We start from the raw sequence: 25,520 nt of genomic DNA on the forward strand, positions 1-25,520 counted from the left end.
GATACACATTTTTGACAAGATGACTTTGTGTTATTTTGTAAAAAGTAAGATATATAATTACTCTGTATTATTCAGTGAATGTGGTTTAACATATTGACTCGGGTACACGTCTTTTGAGATATGGGAAATGTTGATGTGACTTGGTTCACTTCCTACAGTGAAGCAGAATGATGTGACAGACGAGGAAACCGGTAGCTACCTGGATATTTACTCAAGTGGTATCTGCTCAGGAATTATTTCCTTGCAGTGTCACCGGCGGCCACATCTCCTTGCAATATTTGATGGGGGAGTTTGAGTTGGCTGTTCTCTGGTGTTGTCTATATATTGTTATACAGGTGTTGGATGGCCCACTGGGCCATGTGTTTCCTTGTGACACGAACGTGTTCAGTTCCACGTTGTGCCCTCAGCATCCTCATGAGAGGAAAGCTTTGATGAACTGAACCAAACCTTGCAATAGTTATCCCCACCTCGAAGTGGAAGGGGGATATGGGAATGTGTGCTGTCCGTTCTCCTGCCCGTCCATCACATTTCGTTTCCAGAGCAGAACTAAAAAAACATGAGAGATATCTTAACCAAACTTGGCACATAGATAGGTCTTGTGGTGAAATGGTGCCATTTGATTGTTTGGGATTTTTTAAAAGTTTATTTTTCGAGTTTCCATGGCAACGACTTTGACTGAAAATGGCAGTAGTGCTCCTTTCCGGAGCAGATCTTGAAAACTGTACAATATTTCTTGCCTTGCACACAACGGGACATGTCATATTGGTGGGGGATATGAGTATTTTGAGAGATTTTGTGTTAAAAAGGTTGTTGATATTAAAATAAATTGAAAATATCAAAATAACAATGCACAACACAAGCAAATGTTGTTTACATGATGTTATCTGATGGTCACAATTGTATCTTTCTTCTTCATGTTTACCACACTAGGAATGTGAAACAGAATCTTTTTTAATCATATTTAGAATGCCTTTTAGTTTTGTAAGATGGAGGTCTGATAGTTCATCATTTGGGTCAGAGTTTTGGAGGTCATCTCATTGCTTTATAAACTCAATTCTGTTGGCCCCGCGGGAACCCCCTTCCCCCCCTTCGGTGACTGTGACATAGTGGACAGTCACATGATGGGACAGCCTGGCCCTGACTGCCGGCCTGTGTCGAGTTGACCGACAGGTGCTACTGCCTCATGGTCCTGGAGGAACAGGTTTAATCCTCCAGATACTTTGGTGTCCTCTTGGACAGAACGTGATACATCTACACGTGGGACGATAGATTCGCGTGTTGTGACCACCGGGCAGGGTGGGATTTGTTCAAAGAATTTCTACTCCTGGAGATTAATTCTGTCTGATAGGTGATTTGATAACAGATGTTTGTTTAAGGAAATTCTTGGGAACAGCGTGTCAGTGGATTCTTGTTAATCCATTTGGTTTATCAGAGACTGCATGGGTTTCATATTATCATGGTTTAAACTGAAAAGAAAAAGAAATGTGGACATTTTCTGTTGGCAATAACTAAATGTAATCAAAGGGACATTAACTAACCATGATTCAATGAACCAAAAATGTTTTCATCAAGAAAATTTTTTTTAACCAGAAATGTGTTGATCCAGACAAAGTTGCTAGGATTAATACCATCCAGATAAACAGGGTTTCACTGTATATAGAAATGATTAGGTATATGAAAACCTGGGACTAATTTAATAAAATTAGGAAATGCATTTTTTCAGTGTTATTTTACTCTCAGTAGTGTTATTAGCTGACATTCACACACTGAATTAACATTGACATTCACACACTGAAGTAACATTGATATTCACACACTGAATTAACACTGACATTCACACACTGAAGTAACATTGACATTCACACACTGAATTAACACTGACATTAACACACTGAATTAACACTGACATTCACACACTGAATTAACATTGACATTCACACACTGAATTAACACTGACATTCACACACTGAATAAACATTGACATTCATACACTGAATTAACACTGACATTCACACACTGAATTAACACTGACATTCACACACTGAATAAACATTGACATTCACACACTGAATTAACATTGACATTCACACACTGAATTAACACTGACATTCACACACTGAATTAACACTGACATTCACAAACCGAATTAACATTGACATTCACACACTGAATTAACACTGACATTCACACACTGAATTAACACTGACATTCACATACTGAAGTAACACTGACATTCACACACTGAATTAACACTGACATTCACATACTGAAGTAACACTGACATTCACAAACTAAATTAACATTGACATTCTCATATTGAAGTAACACTGACATTCTCATATTGAAGTAACACTGACATTCACACACTGAATTAACACTGACATTCTCATATTGAAGTAACACTGACATTCACACACTGAATTAACACTGACATTCACAAACTAAATTAACATTGACATTCACACACTGAATTAACACTGACATTCACACACTGAATTAACACTGACATTCACACACTGAATTAACATTGACATTCACACACTGAATTAACACTGACATTCACAAACTAAATTAACATTGACATTCACACACTGAATTAACACTGACATTCACATACTGAAGTAACACTGACATTCACACACTGAAGTAACAGAGATTCTCATACTGAATTAACGTTGACATTCACACACTGAATTAACAGAGATTCTCATATTGAATTAACACTGACATTCACACACTGAATTAACACTGACATTCACACACTGAATTAACATTGACATTCACACACTGAATTAACACTGACATTCACAAACTAAATTAACATTGACATTCACACACTGAATTAACACTGACATTCACATACTGAAGTAACACTGACATTCACACACTGAAGTAACAGAGATTCTCATACTGAATTAACGTTGACATTCACACACTGAATTAACAGAGATTCTCATATTGAATTAACACTGACATTCACACACTGAATTTACACTGACATTCACATACTGAATTAACACTGACATTCACATACTGAATTTACACTGACATTCACACACTGAATTATCACTGACATTCATATACTGAATTAACACTGACATTCACACACTGAATTAACACTGACATTAACACACTGAATTAACACTGACATTAACACACTGAATTAACACTGACATTCACACACTGAATTAACACTGACATTCACACACTGAATTAACACTGACATTAACACACTGAATTAACACTGACATTAACACACTGAATTAACACTGACATTCACACACTGAATTAACACTGACATTCACACACTGAATTAACACTGACACTCACACACTGAATTAACACTGACATTCACATACTGAATTAACAGACATTCACATACTGAGGTAACGTTGGCATTCACACACTGAAGTAACACTGACATTCACACACTGAATTAACACTGACATTCACACACTGAAGTAACACTGACATTCACACACTGAATTAACACTGACATTCACACACTGAAGTAACACTGACATTCACACACTGAAATAACACTGACATTCACACACTGAAGTAACACTGACATTCACACACTGAAATAACACTGACATTCACACACTGAATTAACACTGACATTCACACACTGAATTAACACTGACATTCACACACTGAATTTACACTGACATTCACACACTGAATTAACACTGACATTAACACACTGAATTAACACTGACATTAACACACCGAATTAACACTGACATTCACATACTGAATTAACACTGACATTCACACACTGAATTAACACTGACATTCACATACTGAATTTACACTGACATTCACACACTGAATTAACACTGACATTCACATACTGAATTTACACTGACATTCACACACTGAATTAACATTGACATTCACACACTGAATTAACACTGACATATGACTGATGATGTCCTGGTGTTACAATGGTTGTGGCTCCGTGAAGACCTGGGGTAGAATAGGTCTTCAGCAACCCATGCTTGCCCTAAAAGGGGACTATGCTTGTCGTAAGAGGCTTGATCGGGTCGTCAGGCTTGCTGACTTGGTTGATGCATGTCATCGTATCCCAATAACATGGATCGATGCTCATGATGTCAATCACTGGATTGTCTGGTCCAAACTTGCTTATGGACTGCCGTCATATAGCTGGAATATTGCTGAGTGCGACATTAAACAACAAACAAACAAACAAACAGACAATGGTTGTGAGAACTGTCTGTTCTCTGTTTCAGGACATTGGGTGTGATGGCATCGCAGGGTCCGGATCCAGTGTGGACCAGTGTGGCATCTGCGGCGGTGACGGCAAGTCATGCCAGATCATCTCCGGCATCTTCACACGACGACAGCTGGACAAGTACGGCTACAACGTCATCACCAAGATCCCATCCGGGGCCTGCAGTATCAACATCACTGAGCTGGCCAAGAGCCGGAATTACCTCGGTAAGGATTCTGCTTGACACAATACCTTGTATCTCCAAGCTAGATGATCGCCAATCATCCAATCATTTCACCTCCAGAGGACATCTGTGAATGTCGGTCCATGCAAAGAGTGAAATGGTACCTGATCTGTTCCTGAACATGGTGGTGACTCAGAAGTTATTGACAATTTATGGACAAATTGTCACAAGCAGCCTGTCCAAAGTACAGGTCAACAGCTTTTGTTTTAGAAGTGGTCGAGAATTCTAGACAGTTGCACATTAAGTATGCTTTATAATGTAGATAATCCCAGGGATGTATTGATACCTGCTCAGAGCCCAGCCCCAAGTGTGCAGCAAATGATAGGAAAAATTCCCAATTTGAATTTAAAATTTTAAAATTCTGCAAAATTTACAAAAATAGGAATTTAAAGAAAACTCAGATTTTGAACACTATCACAACTTTTTCAAAATTTGCCTGCCAAGGGCACTGGAACCCCTAATATTTCCCTGCATCCTCATGCAAGTGTTTGGTTACTGTTTGGAATCAGGAGGGGATCTTCTGATGACTTGTGTATGGACATCCAGAATCTCTCTACATTCATATGACCCTTGACCTCTTGAGGTTGGTTATTGTATGATCAGAATCACACACAGTTCTGTATTTTGTTTGTGTAAGATTACATCATGTTGAGGACTATTTGCTCATCAGCCTCATATCAAAAACAGCTGTTTTGTGACATTTTACTCAAGGATTAATACTTATGATGGTTAAAGGTCTCTCTTACAGTTGATGGACATCGCGCTAATTTGTAATCAATGAGCACAAAGGTGGCAGGGCTGATCATAAGTAATGGTACATCGGTAGTTATTGGGCTTCAATAAGTATTGAATGTTGTACCTTTAGGTTTTAATAAATACCTGTAAACGGATAAGGATTGAGTACTTGCTTGAGATTTGAAGGGTCAGTTTTCCCCCTGATGATTTATCCCGCCCTTGACATGGCCAAACATGATACAAACATGATACAAGTCAAGGATACAAACATGATACAAACATAATACAAGTCAAGGGTACAAACATGATACAAATCTAGGATACAAACATGATACAAATCAAGGATACAAACATGATACAAACAAGGATACAAACATGATACAAATCAAGGATACAAATATGATACAAACATGATACAAATCAAGGATACAAACATACAAACATACAAATCAAGGATACAAACATGATACAAATCAAGGATACAAACAAGGATACAAACATGATACAAACAAGGATACAAACATGAAACAAATCAAGGATACAAACAAGGATACAAACATGATACAAATCAAGGATTCAAACATGATACAAACATGATACAAACAAGGATACAAACAAGGATACAAACATGATACAACAAGGATACAAACATGATACAAACAAGGATACAAACAAGGATGCAAACATGATACAAACATACAAATCAAGGATACAAACAAGGATACAAACATGATTCAAATCAAGGATACAAACAAGGATACTAACAAGGATACAAACATGATACAAACATGATACAAATCAAGGATACAAACAAGGATACAAACATGATTCAAATCAAGGATACAAACAAGGATGCAACAAGGATACAAACATGATACAAACAAGGATACAAACATGATACAAATCAAGGATACAAACAAGGATACAACAAGGATACAAACATGATACAACAAGGATACAAACATGATACAAACAAGGATACAAACAAGGATGCAAACATGATACAAACATACAAATCAAGGATACAAACAAGGATACAAACATGATTCAAATCAAGGATACAAACAAGGATACAAACAAGGATACAAACATGATACAAACATGATACAAATCAAGGATACAAACAAGGATACAAACATGATTCAAATCAAGGATACAAACAAGGATGCAACAAGGATACAAACATGATACAAACAAGGGTACAAACATGATACAAATCTAGGATACAAACATGATACAAATCAAGGATACAAACATGATACAAACAAGGATACAAACATGATACAAATCAAGGATACAAATATGATACAAACATGATACAAATCAAGGATACAAACATACAAACATACAAATCAAGGATACAAACATGATACAAATCAAGGATACAAACAAGGATACAAACATGATACAAACAAGGATACAAACATGAAACAAATCAAGGATACAAACAAGGATACAAACATGATACAAATCAAGGATTCAAACATGATACAAACATGATACAAACAAGGATACAAACAAGGATACAAACATGATACAACAAGGATACAAACATGATACAAACAAGGATACAAACAAGGATGCAAACATGATACAAACATACAAATCAAGGATACAAACAAGGATACAAACATGATTCAAATCAAGGATACAAACAAGGATACTAACAAGGATACAAACATGATACAAACATGATACAAATCAAGGATACAAACAAGGATACAAACATGATTCAAATCAAGGATACAAACAAGGATGCAACAAGGATACAAACATGATACAAACAAGGATACAAACATGATACAAATCAAGGATACAAACAAGGATACAACAAGGATACAAACATGATACAACAAGGATACAAACATGATACAAACAAGGATACAAACAAGGATGCAAACATGATACAAACATACAAATCAAGGATACAAACAAGGATACAAACATGATTCAAATCAAGGATACAAACAAGGATACAAACATGATACAAATCAAGGATACAAACAAGGATACAAACATGATTCAAATCAAGGATACAAACAAGGATGCAACAAGGATACAAACATGATACAAACAAGGATACAAACATGATACAAATCAAGGACACAAACATGATACAAATCAAGGATACAAACAAGGATACAACAAGGATACAAACATGATACAAACATGATACAAACATGATACAAACAAGGATACAAACAAGGATACAAACATGATACAACAAGGATACAAACATGATACAACAAGGATACAAACATGATACAAACACAAATCAAGGATACAAATCAAGGATACAAACATGATACAAACATGATACAAACAAGGATACAAACATGATACAAACATGATACAAACAAGGATACAAACAAGGATACAAACATGATACAACAAGGATACAAACATGATACAACAAGGATACAAACATGATACAAACACAAATCAAGGATACAAATCAAGGATACAAACATGATACAAACATGATACAAACAAGGATGCAAACATGATACAAACATACAAATCAAGGATACAAAGAAGGATACAAACAAGGATACAAACAAGGATACAAACATGATACAAATCAAGGATACAAACAAGGATACAAACATGATTCAAATCAAGGATACAAACAAGGATACAAACATGATACAAACAAGGATACAAACATGATACAAATCAAGGATACAAACATGATACAAATCAAGGATACAAACAAGGATACAAACATGATACAAATCAATGATACAAACAAGGATACAAACATGATTCAAATCAAGGATACAAACAAGGATACAAACATGATACAAACAAGGATACAAACATGATACAAATCAAGGATACAAACATGATACAAATCAAGGATACAAACAAGGATACAAACATGATATAAATATACAAATCAAGGATACAAACAAGTATACAAACATGATACAAGTCAAGGATCCAAACAAGGATACAAACATGATACCACAATGATACAGCCAACAGCTGCAGTTGACAGGGTCGTTTTAGGTTTCAGTGATTAAGCAGAACTCTTTCTTTTGAAGTGTTTCAGATTGATGGTGCTTCTTGCACAACTAGAAACATGATTGAAACTTTATACAACTTGAATTGTCTAAAACACTGAGTCAGCTGTCCAGAAATCAAGCTGACATTCCTGTCGGGTGAAACCAGACATGTCACATGACAGGTGGGAATCAGAAAACACTTGACGAGCAAATGCTGGACATCAAAGGTCTACCTGTGTCAATACAGCGTTTACCAACATGTGCTAAACAGGTTTTACACCATCGAGAAACTTCATTCAATTAAATATCCCACATGATCCCTAGAATGTTCTCAATTAGATGTGGACAATTTGTACAACACTGTAGCTTTAGATTGGCTGGAGTGACATGACATGTTCTGGACCAGGAGAGTGCGGTTCGGGGAATACAAGTCCGCTTTCATTATCAAATATTAAGATTTGAGTAAATTCAGTTTCCCATAGTCAATTGAAGCAGCACAGGTAATTAACATTTCATATTTACTAAAAGAGTTGAAAATATTGATGATATCCTTCTCCCCAAATGCAGGGAAACAGGGGACTTGCTTGTCTTTGAAAGGCATTTAGAAGTGAGAGTGATAGAATGAGTTAAAATTTAACATCACATTGGCAGTATTTCAGTCGAATAGTGACGATAGCAGAAGCTGAATGAATTGAACTTGAAGACAGGAAGCTTTAGTGGATCATGTTTCAAGGCTACTTCATCAGAAAGGGGCACGAAATAGCCATGAATGTTGTTACAAATAATAAAGAAGTTGTTATCTGTAGATGTGTCATGTCTTCAGGTTAGTTCTTATCGGTCACCAAAAACATTCTCCTTGTCATACATGATAAGGGGGCACGGGTGGCCCAGTCGTCTAATTGGCTGTGCAGAGTTGCGTCCCCTGGACACGCCAGAAACCTATGATTGTGGGTTCGAATCCCGGTTCACCCCGATTATGTTTCTAGGTTTGTCAGCACCATACCCGTGCTCGTGGGTTTCACCGAAGTGGTAAACGTCTTAGACCTGCATCACTTCAGGCTTTCCTCCCACATTAAGCTGACATGCCGTGATATAACTGGAATAATGTTAAAAGCGGCGTTAAACCCAACTCACTCACTCACTCACTCACTCACTCACTCACTCATACATGATAAAACGATGGTCAAGGGATGACAGGAGACAGTATTGTTATCTACCATGGTCACAGCATACATTCAGTGCACTTAAATCCATCAGATATGCCACGCATTATATTTTTCCTCATCTTTCAATTTTTAATAAAATGTCATGATACGATATGAAAACTTCCCCAGGCAGCAGGAACATTGGGGGAAGGTGAAGGGGAATATCACAGTGAACCAAACACCAGTCAAAGCATATCACCTGAACATGCACTGTGCCATAGATAGACCATGGGTATAGATAAGTATATATTTGTAATAAAACGAGAGCTTGGACTGCCATTCATATGACCTGGTTGTATAAGCAATGGATATAAACAAACTGTTAAAAATGGGATAAAATTTTCACACATGTATAATTCATACTGCCATACATTGCTCAGATGGCACACAAAAGACAATGGAAGGAGGTGCTTCAAAGGCATGTTTTACTGAACAACACTTAATAGCTGTTTATCTGCTGAAGTATTCTTTTGGAATCTTTTCACAAAGGCATAGCTCTTGCAGGTGTGAAATTAAAGGAACCTAGAGGCAGGGAGAGCCATGTGGTGTCTGTAAACAAGTAATTATTGTTCCATCTTTTGATGAAGGTATTCTTCCTCTGTTCAGACAAGCAGTGTCGGCCACATGGATCAGACTGATGTAGAAACTGTAGACCAGTGCTTCATTTGTGTTTCTGATGTGTTTCCTCTTTACTTCAGCAGAATCTCTGTACTTACATGCAACAGAAGTAATTCAAAGTCAACATATCAATTTTAGTTTCAATAAAATCAGTAAATGTGTCACTGGATTGTGTGACCAAGATTTGCAATCACTGGATGTCTGGTCCAGACTCCATTGTCTGCAGGGGGTAAGTGGTGCTTGGTGCGGCATTGGGGCAACAAGCAAAAACTTACATTTTTTATGCTAATTGTGTGAGTGGCGGGTGCTTCCGGTAGAGCGGGACATGCTTGCCCTTTTCATGGACACCTGGTGTCATCACTGATTGTCAGTGGTCCTTACGTATGGTTTCTGTTGCTGTTTTGCCTTTTGTGCCCAATAGAGTCTGTTTAGGGAAATAGTCAAGACTGATAATTATCTGGCATTGATGTTTTGAATTGTATAGATGCTGAATGGAGGACAGCAGGGGGTTAGGTTCAGACGGGTCTCCAAGAGTAGTAGGTGTTTGTGGGAGTCAGTATTTTGAAGTTGAGGAGGTATAGGCAACTAGTATCAGTAAGACAGAAGATCAGTGTTTCACATCCAGATTGTGGTTTAACATGTTTAGGGCACTTTCTTAGCACAGATCCCTTAAGATGCAGACACAGAAATATTCAAACATGTATTTGAAAAAAACGGTTGACTGCTACCCACATAGCCTCCCAGTGACCAGTCTCCTGTCCTACACACTGAACCCAGTACACTTCAAACCATCTCCCTCCTACGCCAACAAGTGACGTGGTTGAAACTCCTCACATTTAAGTACAGTCTTGTGAAAGGTTACAACATTTTTCTAGATCCTTGCACTGCACATGGGTGTTACAATTTTTCAGATATGTGTGTGAAATATTCTTACTATGGTTGCACAATCTGTGGACAACCACATGTATTTTTCGCCTGGTCTTAACTTAAAAGACTGTCTGGAAATTCAAAACCGAGCTATTCCTAATTTAGACAACCAGATCAATAAGATAACCTTGTACCGCCTATGTTGGTCAAAGAGGACAGGATTCCCTCACAGCCAGGGAAATATGAATATGCTTGCGAGAATGAAGACCAAAGTTCATCCTGAGATGCCTCCATGGAGAAGTCCCCAGTTGAAACATCACGGGCTAGCATTCTTGTATGGCAGAGCATGCACAAACTGCTGCACATATTTCAGCATCCGCATAGCTGCAGTCAGGACTTTGAAGTGGAAAGTAAGAAAATATGATGTAGAAAGTATTGAAGACCCTCAACATCTTAGCAATCTGAGTGACAATTTTAAAAAATGAGTGGGATGATATCAAATTATTTGATCCTTAGTGTCAAAAAAACAATTCAATATTCATTGAAAAAGATAAGTCGAATTAGGCTATGTAATCTTTCTGAAGTCTTCTGAAGGAGAGAAATATCTGGTTTGTATGTTGTGTATCAGCTGAAGGATCTATGTCCTCCAATTTTAAAGAAGGAATTATTGTCAAACAGAACATGTGCGAGAACACTTTACATTTATGTAGATCCTGATATGGAGAGCGAGGTAACAATACAACCCTATGTATATTCATATGTATCCAGACCCTCGAGGCTGTCTCAATAGTATCCAAATCTAGAGTAATTGGTTTTCTAAGTAATATGTTTCTATGCTATTATATTGCCAATACCAGTGTGGTGACTCCCTCACTGGACACTTCTGTACCTCCAACACTGAAGATGCTCCCACACCTGTCCTTGTCTGTGACACTGGAATAACATGAGACCACTGTGAAGATGTGTTTATCTAATAATTACTGTTTCTTATAGCCTTTCTTATGAAAACTTAATATACCAGTGGGGCAGTATTTACTCCCACCCACCAAACACTGACTGACAGCTTCAGGTTTCACTGTCTTCTGTGTAAACAGTAGGGCCTAATTGTAAGCATATGACAAGTTGCGATTTTGTTAGGATCACACCTCACGTATAGCCGCTCTGTTCATCTATCCAAATATCCCCTTGCTATGTTTCTCGTTGGTTCAGTGTGACATACTCATGTCGCTACCATGTAAACACCACAGTGGTTAGCCCTGTGTGATTGAGAAGAATGTCCCAACTGTGTATTGCACTACATTGTGAAATGACCACCACCACCCACATACCTCTGTCTGTCAGACTCAACGCCCCTTGACACACCTTCATTACAGCCAACCATGTCACCCCTGACCCCACCACACCCTGACCATGTCACCCCTGACCCCACCACACCCTGACCAAGTCACCCCTGACCCCACCACACCCTGACCATGTCACACCCCTGACCCCACCACACCCTGACCATGTCACACCCTGACCATGTCACCCCTGACCCCACCACACCCTGACCATGTCACACCCTGACCCCACCACACCCTGACCATGTCACCCCTGACCCCACCACACCCTGACCATGTCACACCCTGACCATGTCACCCCTGACCATGTCACCCCTGACCATGTCACACCCTGACCATGTCACACCCTGACCATGTCACCCCTGACCATGTCACCCCTGACCCCACCACACCCTGACCATGTCACACCCTGACCATGTCATGCCCTGACCATGTCACACCCTGACCATGTCACCCCTGACCCCTCCACACCCTGACCATGTCACACCCCTGACCCCACCACACCCTGACCATGTCACACCCTGACCATGTCACCCCTGACCATGTCACACCCTGACCATGTCACACCCTGACCATGTCACACCCTGACCATGTCACCCCTGACCATGTCACACCCTGACCCCACCACACCCTGACCATGTCACACCCTGACAATGTCATGCCCTGACCATGTCACACCCTGACCATGTCACACCCTGACCATGTCACCCCTGACCCCACCACACCCTGACCCCACCACACCCTGACCATGTCACACCCTGACGATGTCATGCCCTGACCATGTCACACCCTGACCATGTCACCCCTGACCCAACCACACCCTGACCCCACCACACCCTGACCATGTCACCCCTGACCATGTCACACCCTGACCATGTCACCCCTGACCCCACCACACCCTGACCATGTCACACCCTGACGATGTCATGCCCTGACCATGTCACACCCTGACCATGTCACACCCTGACCCCACCACACCCTGACCATGTCACACCCTGACCATGTCACCCCTGACCCCACCACACCCTGACCATGTCACCCCTAACCCCGGCACACCCTGACCATGTCACCCCTGACCCCACCACACCCTGACCATGTCACCCCTGACCCCACCACACCCTGACCATGTCACCCCTGACCCCACCACACCCTGACCATGTCACACCCTGACGATGTCATGCCCTGACCAAGTCACACCCTGACCATGTCACCCTTGACCCCACCATACCCTGACCATGGCACCCCTGGCCCCACCACACCCTGACCATGTCACACCCTGACCATGTCACCCCTGACCCCACCACACCCTGACCATGTCACCCCTGGCCCCACCACACCCTGACCATGTCACACCCTGACCATGTCACCCCTGACCCCACCACACCCTGGCCCCACCACACCCTGACCCCACCACACCCTGACCATGTCACCCCTGACCCCACCACACCCTGACCCCACCACACCCTGACCATGTCACACCCTGACAATGTCATGCCCTGACCATGTCACACCCTGACCCCACCACACCCTGACCATGTCACACCCTGACCATGTCACCCCTGGCCCCACCACACCCTGACCCTACAACACCCTGACCATGTCACACCCTGACCATGTCACCCCTGACCCCACCACACCCTGACCCCACCACTCCCTGACCATGTCACCCCTGACCATGTCACACCCTGACCATGTCACCCCTGACCATGTCACACCCTGACCATGTTACCCCTGACCCCACCACACCCTGACCCCACCACACCCTGACCATGTCACCCCTGACCCCACCACACCCTGACCCCACCACACCCTGACCATGTCACACCCTGACGATGTCATGCCCCTGACCATGTCACACCCTGACCATGTCACCCGTGACCCCACCTCACCCTGACCCCACCACACCCTGACCATGTCACCCCTGACCATGTCACACCCTGACCATGTCACCCCTGACCATGTCACACCCTGACCATGTCACCCCTGACCATGTCACACCCTGACCATGTCACCCCTGACCCCACCACACCCTGACCATGTCACACGCTGACCATGTCACCCCTGACCCCACGACACCCTGACCATGTCACACCCTGACCATGTCAACCCTGACCATGTCACACCCTGACCATGTCACCCCTGACCATGTCACACCCTGACCATGTCACCCCTGACCCCACCACACCCTGACCATGTCACACGCTGACCATGTCACCCCTGACCCCACAACACCCTGACCATGTCACACCCTGACCATGTCACCCCTGACCATGTCACACCCTGACCATGTCACCCCCTGACCATGTCACCCCTGACCCCACCACACCCCGACCATGTCACACCCTGACCATGTCACACCCTGATCATGTCACCCCTGACCATGTCACACCCTGACCATGTCACACCCTGACCATGTCACCCCTGACCATGTCACACCCTGACCATGTCACCCCTGACCATGTCACCCCTGACCCCACGACACCCTGACCATGTCACACCCTGACCATGTCACCCCTGACCCCACGACACCCTGACCATGTCACACCCTGACCATGTCACACCCTGACCATGTCACACCCTGACGATGTCATGCCCTGACCATGTCACACCCTGACCATGTCACCCCTGACCCCACCACACCCTGACCATGTCACACCCTGACCATGTCACACCCTGACCATGTCACCCCTGACCATGTCACACCTGACCCCACCACACCCCGACCATGTCACACCCTGACCCCACCACACCCTGACCATGTCACACCCTGACCATGTCACCCCTGACCATGATACACCCTGACCATGTCACCCCCTGACCATGTCACACCCTGACCATGTCACCCCTGACCATGTCACACCCTGACCATGTCACCCCCTGACCATGTCACACCCTGACCCCACCACACCCTGACCATGTCACACCCTGACCATGTCACCCCTGACCCCAACACACCCTGACCATGTCACACCCTGACCATGTCACCCCTGACCCCACCACACCCTGACCATGTCACCCCTGACCCCACCACACCCTGACCATGTCACACCCCGACCATGTCACACCCTGACCATGTCACACCCTGACGATGTCATGCCCTGACCATGTCACACCCTGACCATGTCAACCCTGACCCCACCACACCCTGACCATGTCACACCCTGACCATGTCACCCCTGACCATGTCACACCCTGACCATGTCACCCCTGGCCCCACCACACCCTGACCATGTCACACCCTGACCATGTCACACCTTCACCTCAATTCCTCACCTTCTTTCTACAACCAACCAACCAACCACCCATCAGGATGCCCAACCTGTGACCCAACCCTCTCCACAACCAACCAACCATCCTTCCCTCAAACTAATGCCCTACCACCAACCCTTTCTATAACAACCAACCATCCTTCCCTCAATATTTAAACAATAAATATTTTCCTTTTTTGTATCCGTAAATAAGTACAATACCCTGCTCTTATATTTAATGTTTAGTTGCAATTGCTTTTGGTTCCAACACCAGGGACAGAGCATTTATCATTAACAGTGTTGAACATGCATTAGTTCTATCTAAAGCCTTTATTGCAGCTATTTAACAGTGTTGAACAAAGCATTAGTTCTATCTAAAGCCTTTATTGTAGCTATTTAACAGTGTTGAACAGAGCATTAGTTTTATCTGAAGCCTTTATTGCAGATATTTAACTGTGTTGAACATGCATTAGTTCTATCTAAAGCCTTTATTGCAGCTATTTAACAGTGTTGAACAGAGCATTAGTTTTATCTGAAGCCTTTATTGCAGATATTTAACTGTGTTGAACATGCATTAGTTCTATCTAAAGCCTTTATTGCAGCTATTTAACAGTGTTGAACAGAGCATTAGTTCTATCTAAAGCCTTTATTGCAGCTATTTAACAGTGTTGAACAGAGCATTAGCTCTATCTGAAGCCTTTATTGCAGCTATTTAACAGTGTTGAACAGAGCATTAGTTCTATCTGAAGCCTTTATTGTAGATATTTAACAGTGTTGAACAGAGCATTAGCTCTATCTGAAGTGATTGAATTAAGTAGGCTTTTTAAATAAATATGCAAGCGTTGTTAAGTGAATCAATATTGACAGTAAGTAAATACTGTATTTGTATAACATGTAAATCTATATAACTTTAACCATATGTGAGTTTTCTTAAACTAAGTATATTTGTTTAATATGGAAAGCAACTACAAGATCAAATACGTGTTTTAATATACAAACATTTTCTTCTTCTAGCCATCCAAAAGGTATATTTTCATAATGTTAAGCCACCTGATTTATGTTTGAATTGCATTCCAATAGGTCAATGAACATGATTAGGCCAAGCACTTGGTGACTGCCTTGTGCTAGCGTAACACTCAGCTTCACTTAGTTTTCATTTTGAACCCCAAACAGTGTGTAATAGACAGTAAAACTCCATACTGTATTTGATGTAGTTAGCAGAAATTTATTTCCATCCCAGGCATGATATATCAAGATCATGTGGACTAATCTGATCTCATCATTCTGACATGGAGGTATGATAAGTGATTTAAGACACATATTACAGAATAGATATTATGAAAATGAAAGCTTCTAATGATAAGATAGTTGTGATGATTAACAACTGTACAAGGTCATTGACTGGCAATTAGAAGATGACACTGGACTAATGTCAGGACATAGGGTATGGATAATGTATATGGGGTAGAATTACTGTAGGTTGTTGATTTCAAAGCGAAATGCGAAAATTAACCCATAAATTGGTACATACAGAACTAAATTGTGAAATGAGTAAATAACCACACAAGATCAATATACTATCAACAAATTATTTTGAAACACAGAATTAGGTTCACAATCCTAAAAGGCAACATAATGTGTCACATGTGTGGCAGCTACTACAAACAGGCCCCGTTACGTATGTCAGTGCACTCACGAATGTCCAGAAGTTGTCACAGTCGAAGGTATTCAGTGAGGCATGTTGTTCCATCTTGATACAGGGAAACCGGCCTCGTATGGCCCTCATCTCGCAGCTACAGCCAGACTTTTAGAGACTTCCACCTGGAAGTACCTGGAATCATGTACTTTCCTGTAGCTGATTACTATAGGCAAGTCTCTCACAAGCTCCTCATTGCTGGGATGGAGTTTGGAATATAAACCACAGGGTCAAGGTCACTACAAAATTACACAAGCGCTTCAATCAAACTGCTGCAACTTACAATCAACTTACAATCAACACTACTGCCTATAACAAAACTGCCAAATAACATTAGGTTCATGTCTTGAAATATGTTATGGACCACATGTTTATACCACAGTGGACACAATACATCACATGTTTATACCACAGTGGACACAATACATCACATGTTTATACCACAGTGGACACAATACATCAGATGTTTATACCACAGTGGACACAATACATCAGATGTTTATACCACAGTGGACACAATACATCACATGTGTATACCACAGTTGACACAATACATCACATGCTTATACCACAGTGGACACAATACATCAGATGTTTATACCACAGTGGACACAATACATCAGATGTTTATACCACAGTGGACACAATACATCAGATGTTTATACCACAGTGGACACAATACATCACATGTTTATACCACAGTGGACACAATACATCACATGTTTATACCACAGTGGACACAATACAACACGTTAATACCACAGTGGACACAATACATCACATGTTTATACCACAGTGGACACAATACATCACATGTTTATAACGCAGAGGACAAAACATCACATGTTTATACCACAGTGGACACAATACATCACGTTTATACCACAGTGGACACATAGTACATCACATGTTTATCCCACAGTGGACACAATACATCACATGTTTATACCACAGTGGACACATAGTACATCACATGTTTATACCACAGTGGACACAATACATCACATGTTTATACCACAGTGGACACATAGTACATCACATGTTTTTACTACAGTGGACACAATACATCACATGTTTATACCACAGATTTGTCACAGATCACGCAATAACTGTTTCATGATCAAACACATTCTTTTGGATTAGACAGACAAACAATCATATATTACTTACAGGTTGTGCAAGTGAGCGATGTACAGAACACAACAGAACACTGTTCTGTACACCTCGTGGCCCATTCTTTGAACATGACCATGGGTCAGTCAGCTCAGACTGTCAAACACAACATCAAGTGTCTTAGCACCTGTGTGACGAACGGCACAATACAGGAGAATCAATTAGTAAGCAGAGCAAGTCAAGGAGGATGACGGCCATCCCTGCTTGTTGCTGACAGAGTTGGGCAGCTTCATGGCATCAGCACTTCAAAGGGACGTCTCCCACCTGACTAAACACTGATTGGTTGGCTAATTGTTGAGTGCAAGTCGGTTCTGTCCCCAGATTGTGGCACCTTTTTGTCAGTGCTACGAAACACAAGATGACATGATGTGGAACTGTGAAAACTACAAGGATGGTTGTTGCCTTGTGTGTTTTCCTTGGATCCTCATTTTGTCTGTTACATGGTTTGATTGAATAGAATGAATTTTGAAAATAAAGTGTCACCATTCATATGAGACTAAGTTGCAGTGTGATATCTTAAAGCAATTTGTCCTCAAGAGCAGTAAACTGCTCTGGCTTGAGCAAAACACTTCATGTTGTAAAGAAGTGTTCAGATATGTCAATAAATTGAAATTCAACTAGCTTTATTTGTTTTCAAAATGCAATGCCAGAGAATAATCAGGCTTGAATATTTGCTGAAACAGATTAAAAGGCAAAACAGTGATGAAAATTATGTGAATGGAGGTCTGAAAATCAGTGATGACACCCGATATATACAATAAGCCATATATGTTTATCATCATCCACTCAATTCAAAGTGTCAGTGTCCTCTGTCCGTTTTCCGTTTCCGGAGCAGAACTCCTAAACAGCTGAATATTTCTTGTTGACAGTCAAGTGGTGAACTGGAGCCTTTTGATGATTTGGGATTTTGTTATTTTTTTGTATTTATTTTTTTTCATGACAACAAGTTGGACTTTACTGTAATCAAGGGTTGTGCTAGTTTCAGGAGAGGAACTCCCAAACTGTTGAATATTTGTGAAGGAAAATTGCTATACAGATCAGTCTAGTGGTGAACTGGGGATATAGGATATTGATAAACTCTGTTGTTATCAATGAGGAAGGCCAACATTTCACATATTGTTTTCTCAGTAAGCTTCAGATGGCGTTTGCTTTTATTTTTGACAAATTGCCATGAACCTCTGAAGATAGATATATAGAGGTTATCACACGAGTGTGTTTAGGGATGGTAAATATCCTGCATTAGGGATAAACATTGTATTTAGCGAGCCTTGGCGAGCTAAATACATAGTGTTTATTCCTAATACAGGATATTTACCTACCCCAAACACACAAGCCTGATAACCTCTTTATCATATAATGTCATTCTTTAATTCTGTGCTTCAAAATTGCTTTCCCTCTCTCACCAACATTACCGAAACATTGCAAGTTTTCCTGGAATGCACGCATTAATATTTATTACGTCACAGGGTAAGTGATGTGTCAGTAGGACAGTGACAGTAGCCAATATAGTTCCAACTGAAATCTGTTTCTTATACAGTGGCGAAGCAAAATATACGCCATACAACAATTGTTTTTATTGCCTTTCGCGGCAATCCATCGGTCTGTCCGCTAGATTAACTGCCATTTGTCAAAGGGAAGCTACTCTAACCCTCGTCTATGAGACGTCACGGGCACGGTCAGACGTTGTTGACAGTCGGTCTGTCCTGTCATAACGTTAAGAAGTGTAGTCAGATGTACACACAGGGACAAAATGAAACAAGGTAACAATTCAAACGTATTTCAGCCAAATCCAACTATTTTAATTTGTGGAGAAGGTTTCAAGCCGCAGAGGTCTACAAGCACAGATATGGCTACTGATCCAGCTTGGCTAGGCCTCGTGCCCTCGCAAAATTGTTTCGAAATTTATATCACCAAAGTTGCAAAAAAAATGCCTTATTTTCGTCACAGTTACTGATTTTCAGTATACTAGACTGTTCTTTTGATAATGATAGCAATTATCCCTGTAGTTTATCCAGATTCCCGATGGTTAATTCTGACTCGATTGCCGAATGACGAGGGCGACGCCATGTTTGTTTATAAACAGTAAAAGTAGTCCCTACTTGACCTTTGATATTTGCATCTCTATCCGCATATGACCCCAACGGATATCGTTTTTATCCGGTGGCTTTATCCTGCCGAGAAACCTACCCATTACATGATAAATAACAATATCCGTGGATCAAGGAATAACTTTTTCCTTAAGTTTATCAGGTTATGGGATAGTGGTGTACAAAGTTGAAAAATCAATTGTTTTTACAGAATTGAACCTGGTTCTTTTCTGAGATTGTAAAAAGTCAAGCAAATCCTTCGAGTTTTTGAGAATCCACATGGTATTAATTCCACTTGTCTCAAATACTTTCTGTAAATATAAAGAAAGAAAGTCCTTCCTTGATTGTATTAGGGATTATGGTTAATCTCTGAGACAAGGATTTGGTGGTACATTTGCTGGACCCAGCAATATTGTACAGAGTTTTATGGAGATTTCAGAGAGATGTTTAATATCATGTCCTTGGATAAGGGATTATGAACTCGAATCCAAATCCAATCGGTTCAAACCTGAAGCTGTCATGGATGGCTCAGTCATCTAAGGCACTGCAATTCGCTGTGTAGAGGTGTATCCCTTAAGTTTGCCAGAAATAAATGATCATGGGTTTGAATCTCTCAGTTCTTCCTGATAATGTTTTGGTGGCATGTGGTCCTGTGCACAGCAGACAGGTCACAAGTCAGGTGAAGTTAGGGAATGTCGGTCTCGGAGAGTAGTTGGATGGGTGACCACGTTCAGCAGCTTGACTCCTGAGAGTTTCTTGGGCTTCAGTCCTGCCCCACACTGAAGCACATGTAGCATATGTGCCTCTGTTCACCCAGCAGTGAGTGGGTTCCCAGTAGGATGAGATGGTAATCTGGCTGTTGAACTTCTAGCACCTCACGGGCAGCTTGGGTTGTATACTCCCCATGGAGCTGAGAATGAAAATCAAGTGCCCACTGATCCATTGACCGGGGTAATAATAGTGTAGCGCTTTGAGCATGCATGAATGGAATCTGGCACTTTATAAATGCAGTAATTATTAAGTTTCTAGGCTTATCAACACCATTTTCTTGTATAATTAGTAAATCTCTAACACCTGCATCACTTTGGGCTTTCCCCCCACATCAAGCTGACACACCATGATATAACTGAACTATTGTTCAAAGCAGCATTAAAATCAACTCACTCACTCACTCAACGTAGTAGGGACTTAGCTGTTACTTCTTGGGGTTTTACATTCTTGACGCTGTTCATTGTTTAATGGAGAGGTTGGAGTTTTTGTCTGTAATTGTAGAACTCAAAAACCTTTGGGATGCATGAAACATATCAATAAGGTGGTGTAAAATAAATTCCTAAATCCTTTTTGATTTTATGTCGAGTTAAACTTCATGCAGATGATTAATCTTCTTATCATAATTTGGTTGAATGTTTTACGGATGACTTGCCCCAATTGTTCCAGAATAACATGTAAAGGTCTTCCCAATGTTTTTGCAGGTCATGAAAACAAAATTCTTAATATTTTTCTTTCAACAGAGATAGTGTTATATTTACTTTCAATGTGAGAAGATAGGTAAAGAGCACACACAGTACATTTGTACAACTCTCGCTGTTTGACAGAGCCTGTTTGAAGTCTCCCTGTATAAAACATCAGTTAGATTGTGTCGCCAGTGTAGGAGCACAGCACAAATAACTGTCCATGTTAATGGCAAATGTACATTATGTCCAGTTTCTGCACTACAAAGAGCACAAGTGGGGTGCCTGAGGTTCTGGTTTGAAAAGCAAACACTCAGAAATTATGATAACCTATTTTAAAATATCAAGAATAATTTTTAATAAAAAATGAAAAAAAATGAATTGATTTTTTTCTTGTTACCGGTACTATCAAAAAAGAGTTCTTTAAAGGTTATGTTTTCATTTTCTTTTGATTAAACTGATTTAGATTTGTGAATTTTGTTTGTTTGTTTGATCTATAAAGTATTTCAGTTCACCACATTATTTGACATACACACCAGTCATGACATCACATATCTCCTTCACTACCAAGAGTATTCTACCCGTGAAGATCAGGGGTAGAATAGGTCTTCAGCAACCCATGCTTGCCATAAAAGGCGACTATGCTTGTCGTAAAAGGCGACTAACGGGATCGGGTGGTCAGGCTCGCTGACTTGGTTGATGCATGTCATCTATCCCAATTGCGTGGATCGATGCTCATGCTGTCAATCACTGGATTGTCTGGTCCAGACTCGATTATTTACAGACCGCCGTCATATAGCTGGAATATTGCTGAGTGCGGCGTTAAACAACAAACCAACAACCAAGAGTATTCAGGTGTGTGTGTCCCATCACACTGGAACCTTCCTCCCTGGTGCCAGGCTGTATTTGTGTCATTCAGTTTTTACCATTGATACGGGTGTCCTTTTATTTTGAAGACAGTAAATAACACATTTGAGGATTTGTTTTCCCATATAAAAGTAAAAACTCTTTGAAATCTACACTTGCACGAATAATTCTAGCTTGTTGCTTGTTTGTAGTTTAAAACTGCACTCAGCAATATTCCAACTACATGGTGGCAGTTTGTATATAATCTTGTCTGGACCAGACAATCCAGTGATTGACATCATGAGCATCGATCTACACAATTGGGATATGACATTCATCAACTAAGTAAACAAGGCTGACCACCAATTCCGTTGGTCGCCTTTTGCGACAGGCATAGTTGCCTTTTACAGCAAGCATGGGTTGCTGAAGGACTAACTTTACTGTCAGAAAGAGGGTTTCGATGTCTTGGACATATATGTTGAATGATGTGTTCAACTGTATCTCATACTAAGGGCATTGTGGGACAACTAACTCATGTATACATACCTGAGACATGAAACACACAGCTGCCAATGGGTCATTATATTCTTACATTTGCTTCAGCTCTGAAGATTGGAGGAGAGAATGGGCTGTACTTCCTCAATGGCAACCGGCGCCTCACTCCATCTGGTGTTGTACGTGGTGCAGGGACAACCTTCCGATATGGCCGAAGTCAGAGCCGCCATTGTCCGGGAGAGTGCTTGTTTGCCGATGGCCCAACAACTCAAGAAATCGAAGTGCAGGTGGGTTGGTCAGCTCTTGTAAGGAGGAGAATGGAAGGTTGTTAATATTTCCTCATCTTCCTGAAGTTACCGTAACTGACTGACTGAATGTCCAGTTTCCACCTCGCCAAACTAGGCTGGAATTTGTGGGTCAAAATCAAAATTGTGTAACAAAATCATTGCAGGATGTGCAAAGCATGTGTACTGTCAACTTGGCATCAACAGATATTTTCCAAATCTTTTCATGTTTTTAATCAAGGTGCTCCGGTGATTTGATGCTCTTCCTGAAGTAAGACCCATTTTATTACAATATAGATCATGACTATCGATCAGATCGTCTTGACTGGCGGCCACCATTTTGTTTGAAGCAAATACAGTGATATGAGAGGTGGAATCTGATTGGTCAATAGGAGGGACATAAAAGGGACATAAGTCGTAATGGCCACAGGTGGCACTACGATCGAGCAAAGAAATTCCAGCCTAGTTCGGCAAGGATGGAAAGTGGACTTTTACAGTTAAGTCCCTTGCCTTTGGAAGGTGATATTTCCTACACTGTCCACAGGGTTGTCTGTATGGATGCAAAGATTGCATGAAACGTTCAACACTGATTGTTTTCCCTATCCAACGTTAGGCTGATAAACTGATCCAAAGGCATTGTCAATGTTGACATGTTATTCTGTTATTCATGAATTAAAGATAAGCTTCTGTAATGGCACATGAGCAAGGATTATAAGTATACTATTTACCCCTATACATCAGGAATATAATATCATTTCCTTAAGTCAATTTCTGTGATGTCTTTCAAATTTTATCAATTCATTTCCTGAGAATACTTTTATGGTTGTTCTTTCACATGTATGAAATTTTTATCCTGGTTCTCACTGGGAATAGCTGGAAAATTGCTGATGCGGCGTAGAACAATACTCATTCATTCATTCATTCATTCCTGAGAATATAGACAAGAAGTACATCCTGTGTCTGGTGTTTTTATCTTGTAGCTTCTGTACTACCACCACAACCCGGGGATTGTGTACCACTTCACGATACCCAAACACAAGATGGGAGTCAGGATGGCTCAGTCCAGTCATGAGGAAGCAGCTGACACACGCCCTTCTCCCCGTCAAGGACATCAGCACCATAGTGGTCGCCAGGGCAACCATGGTCACCGTAATAGAAATGGTCACCATGGCAACAAGCATCATACACCTACAACGACTGCTGCTCCAAGTCCGAGTTTGAATCCTGGTGAGCTGAACAGACAACAAGGGGATATGCATGTATCCCAGGAGAGACATCGTAACAGGCACAGACTCGTGTCTCGGCATCAGGGCGCAGGGGGAGATAGCAGTAGAATACAACATGGCCAGTCTCCACGATATATTCCAGCATATGACCGGAATAAACAGCTCCGACTGAGCAGCAGAAGAAGAATTATTGCCAGAACATACCCAGACAATCAGAGGCAACCTGTGAGATCAGCCTATGCCAATAGACACTCTAACGGACAGTATCAATTGAACTCAAATCAAAACTATGCATCCAGAAGGCAAGACCAGGGTTCAGCCAATCCCACCCAGAGCAGGTCTTCCCCATCTCGCACATCATGGGGAACGTCCACAGACCAGAGAGCCAATCAAAGATCTTATTCAAACAGACCTCAACATGAGAAGACCAGTGACAGGAGAGCATACACCTCCTCGGTGAGATCCTCCCAAACACTGAAGTACCCGAGCAACACCTACAGATCCCAGACTGACCCCAGCTACCGGGGCAACTCCCGCGGCAACTCCCAGGGCAACCGTCTGGCCAACCCCAACTACCTCAGTTCAGCCGTCAGTAGCAGTCGAAGTTACAACAACATTCAGCAGATTCCCAATGACGGCACAGCGAGTAGGGAGGTGTATGCATGGAAGATTTCTGGGTTCTCCGACTGCTCCAGGACATGCGGAGGAGGTGAGTCTGCAGTCTAATACCTTCAATTCAAAATTCTTTTGTATTATTTTG

General features: G+C 41.3%; 1 protein-coding gene across 3 annotated transcripts in view; it reads left to right on the forward strand.

Moving 5' to 3' along the window:
• LOC124146987 (ADAMTS-like protein 4) overlaps window positions 1-25,520 on the forward strand; it is a 285,075-nt gene that overhangs the window by 219,612 nt on the left and 39,943 nt on the right. For all 3 annotated transcript variants that reach the window (XM_048396889.1, XM_048396907.1, XM_048396924.1), the window contains 3 exons: window positions 4,257-4,464; window positions 23,359-23,537; window positions 24,515-25,469. In XM_048396889.1, coding sequence (XP_048252846.1) covers window positions 4,257-4,464; window positions 23,359-23,537; window positions 24,515-25,469 — 1,342 coding nt within the window. The remainder of the gene's footprint in view (window positions 1-4,256; window positions 4,465-23,358; window positions 23,538-24,514; window positions 25,470-25,520) is intronic.

The sequence above is a fragment of the Haliotis rufescens genome, unplaced genomic scaffold, assembly GCF_023055435.1.
Source record: "Haliotis rufescens isolate VD_foot unplaced genomic scaffold, xgHalRufe1.0.p SCAF_1, whole genome shotgun sequence".
Classification (NCBI taxonomy): Eukaryota; Metazoa; Mollusca; class Gastropoda; order Lepetellida; family Haliotidae; genus Haliotis; species Haliotis rufescens.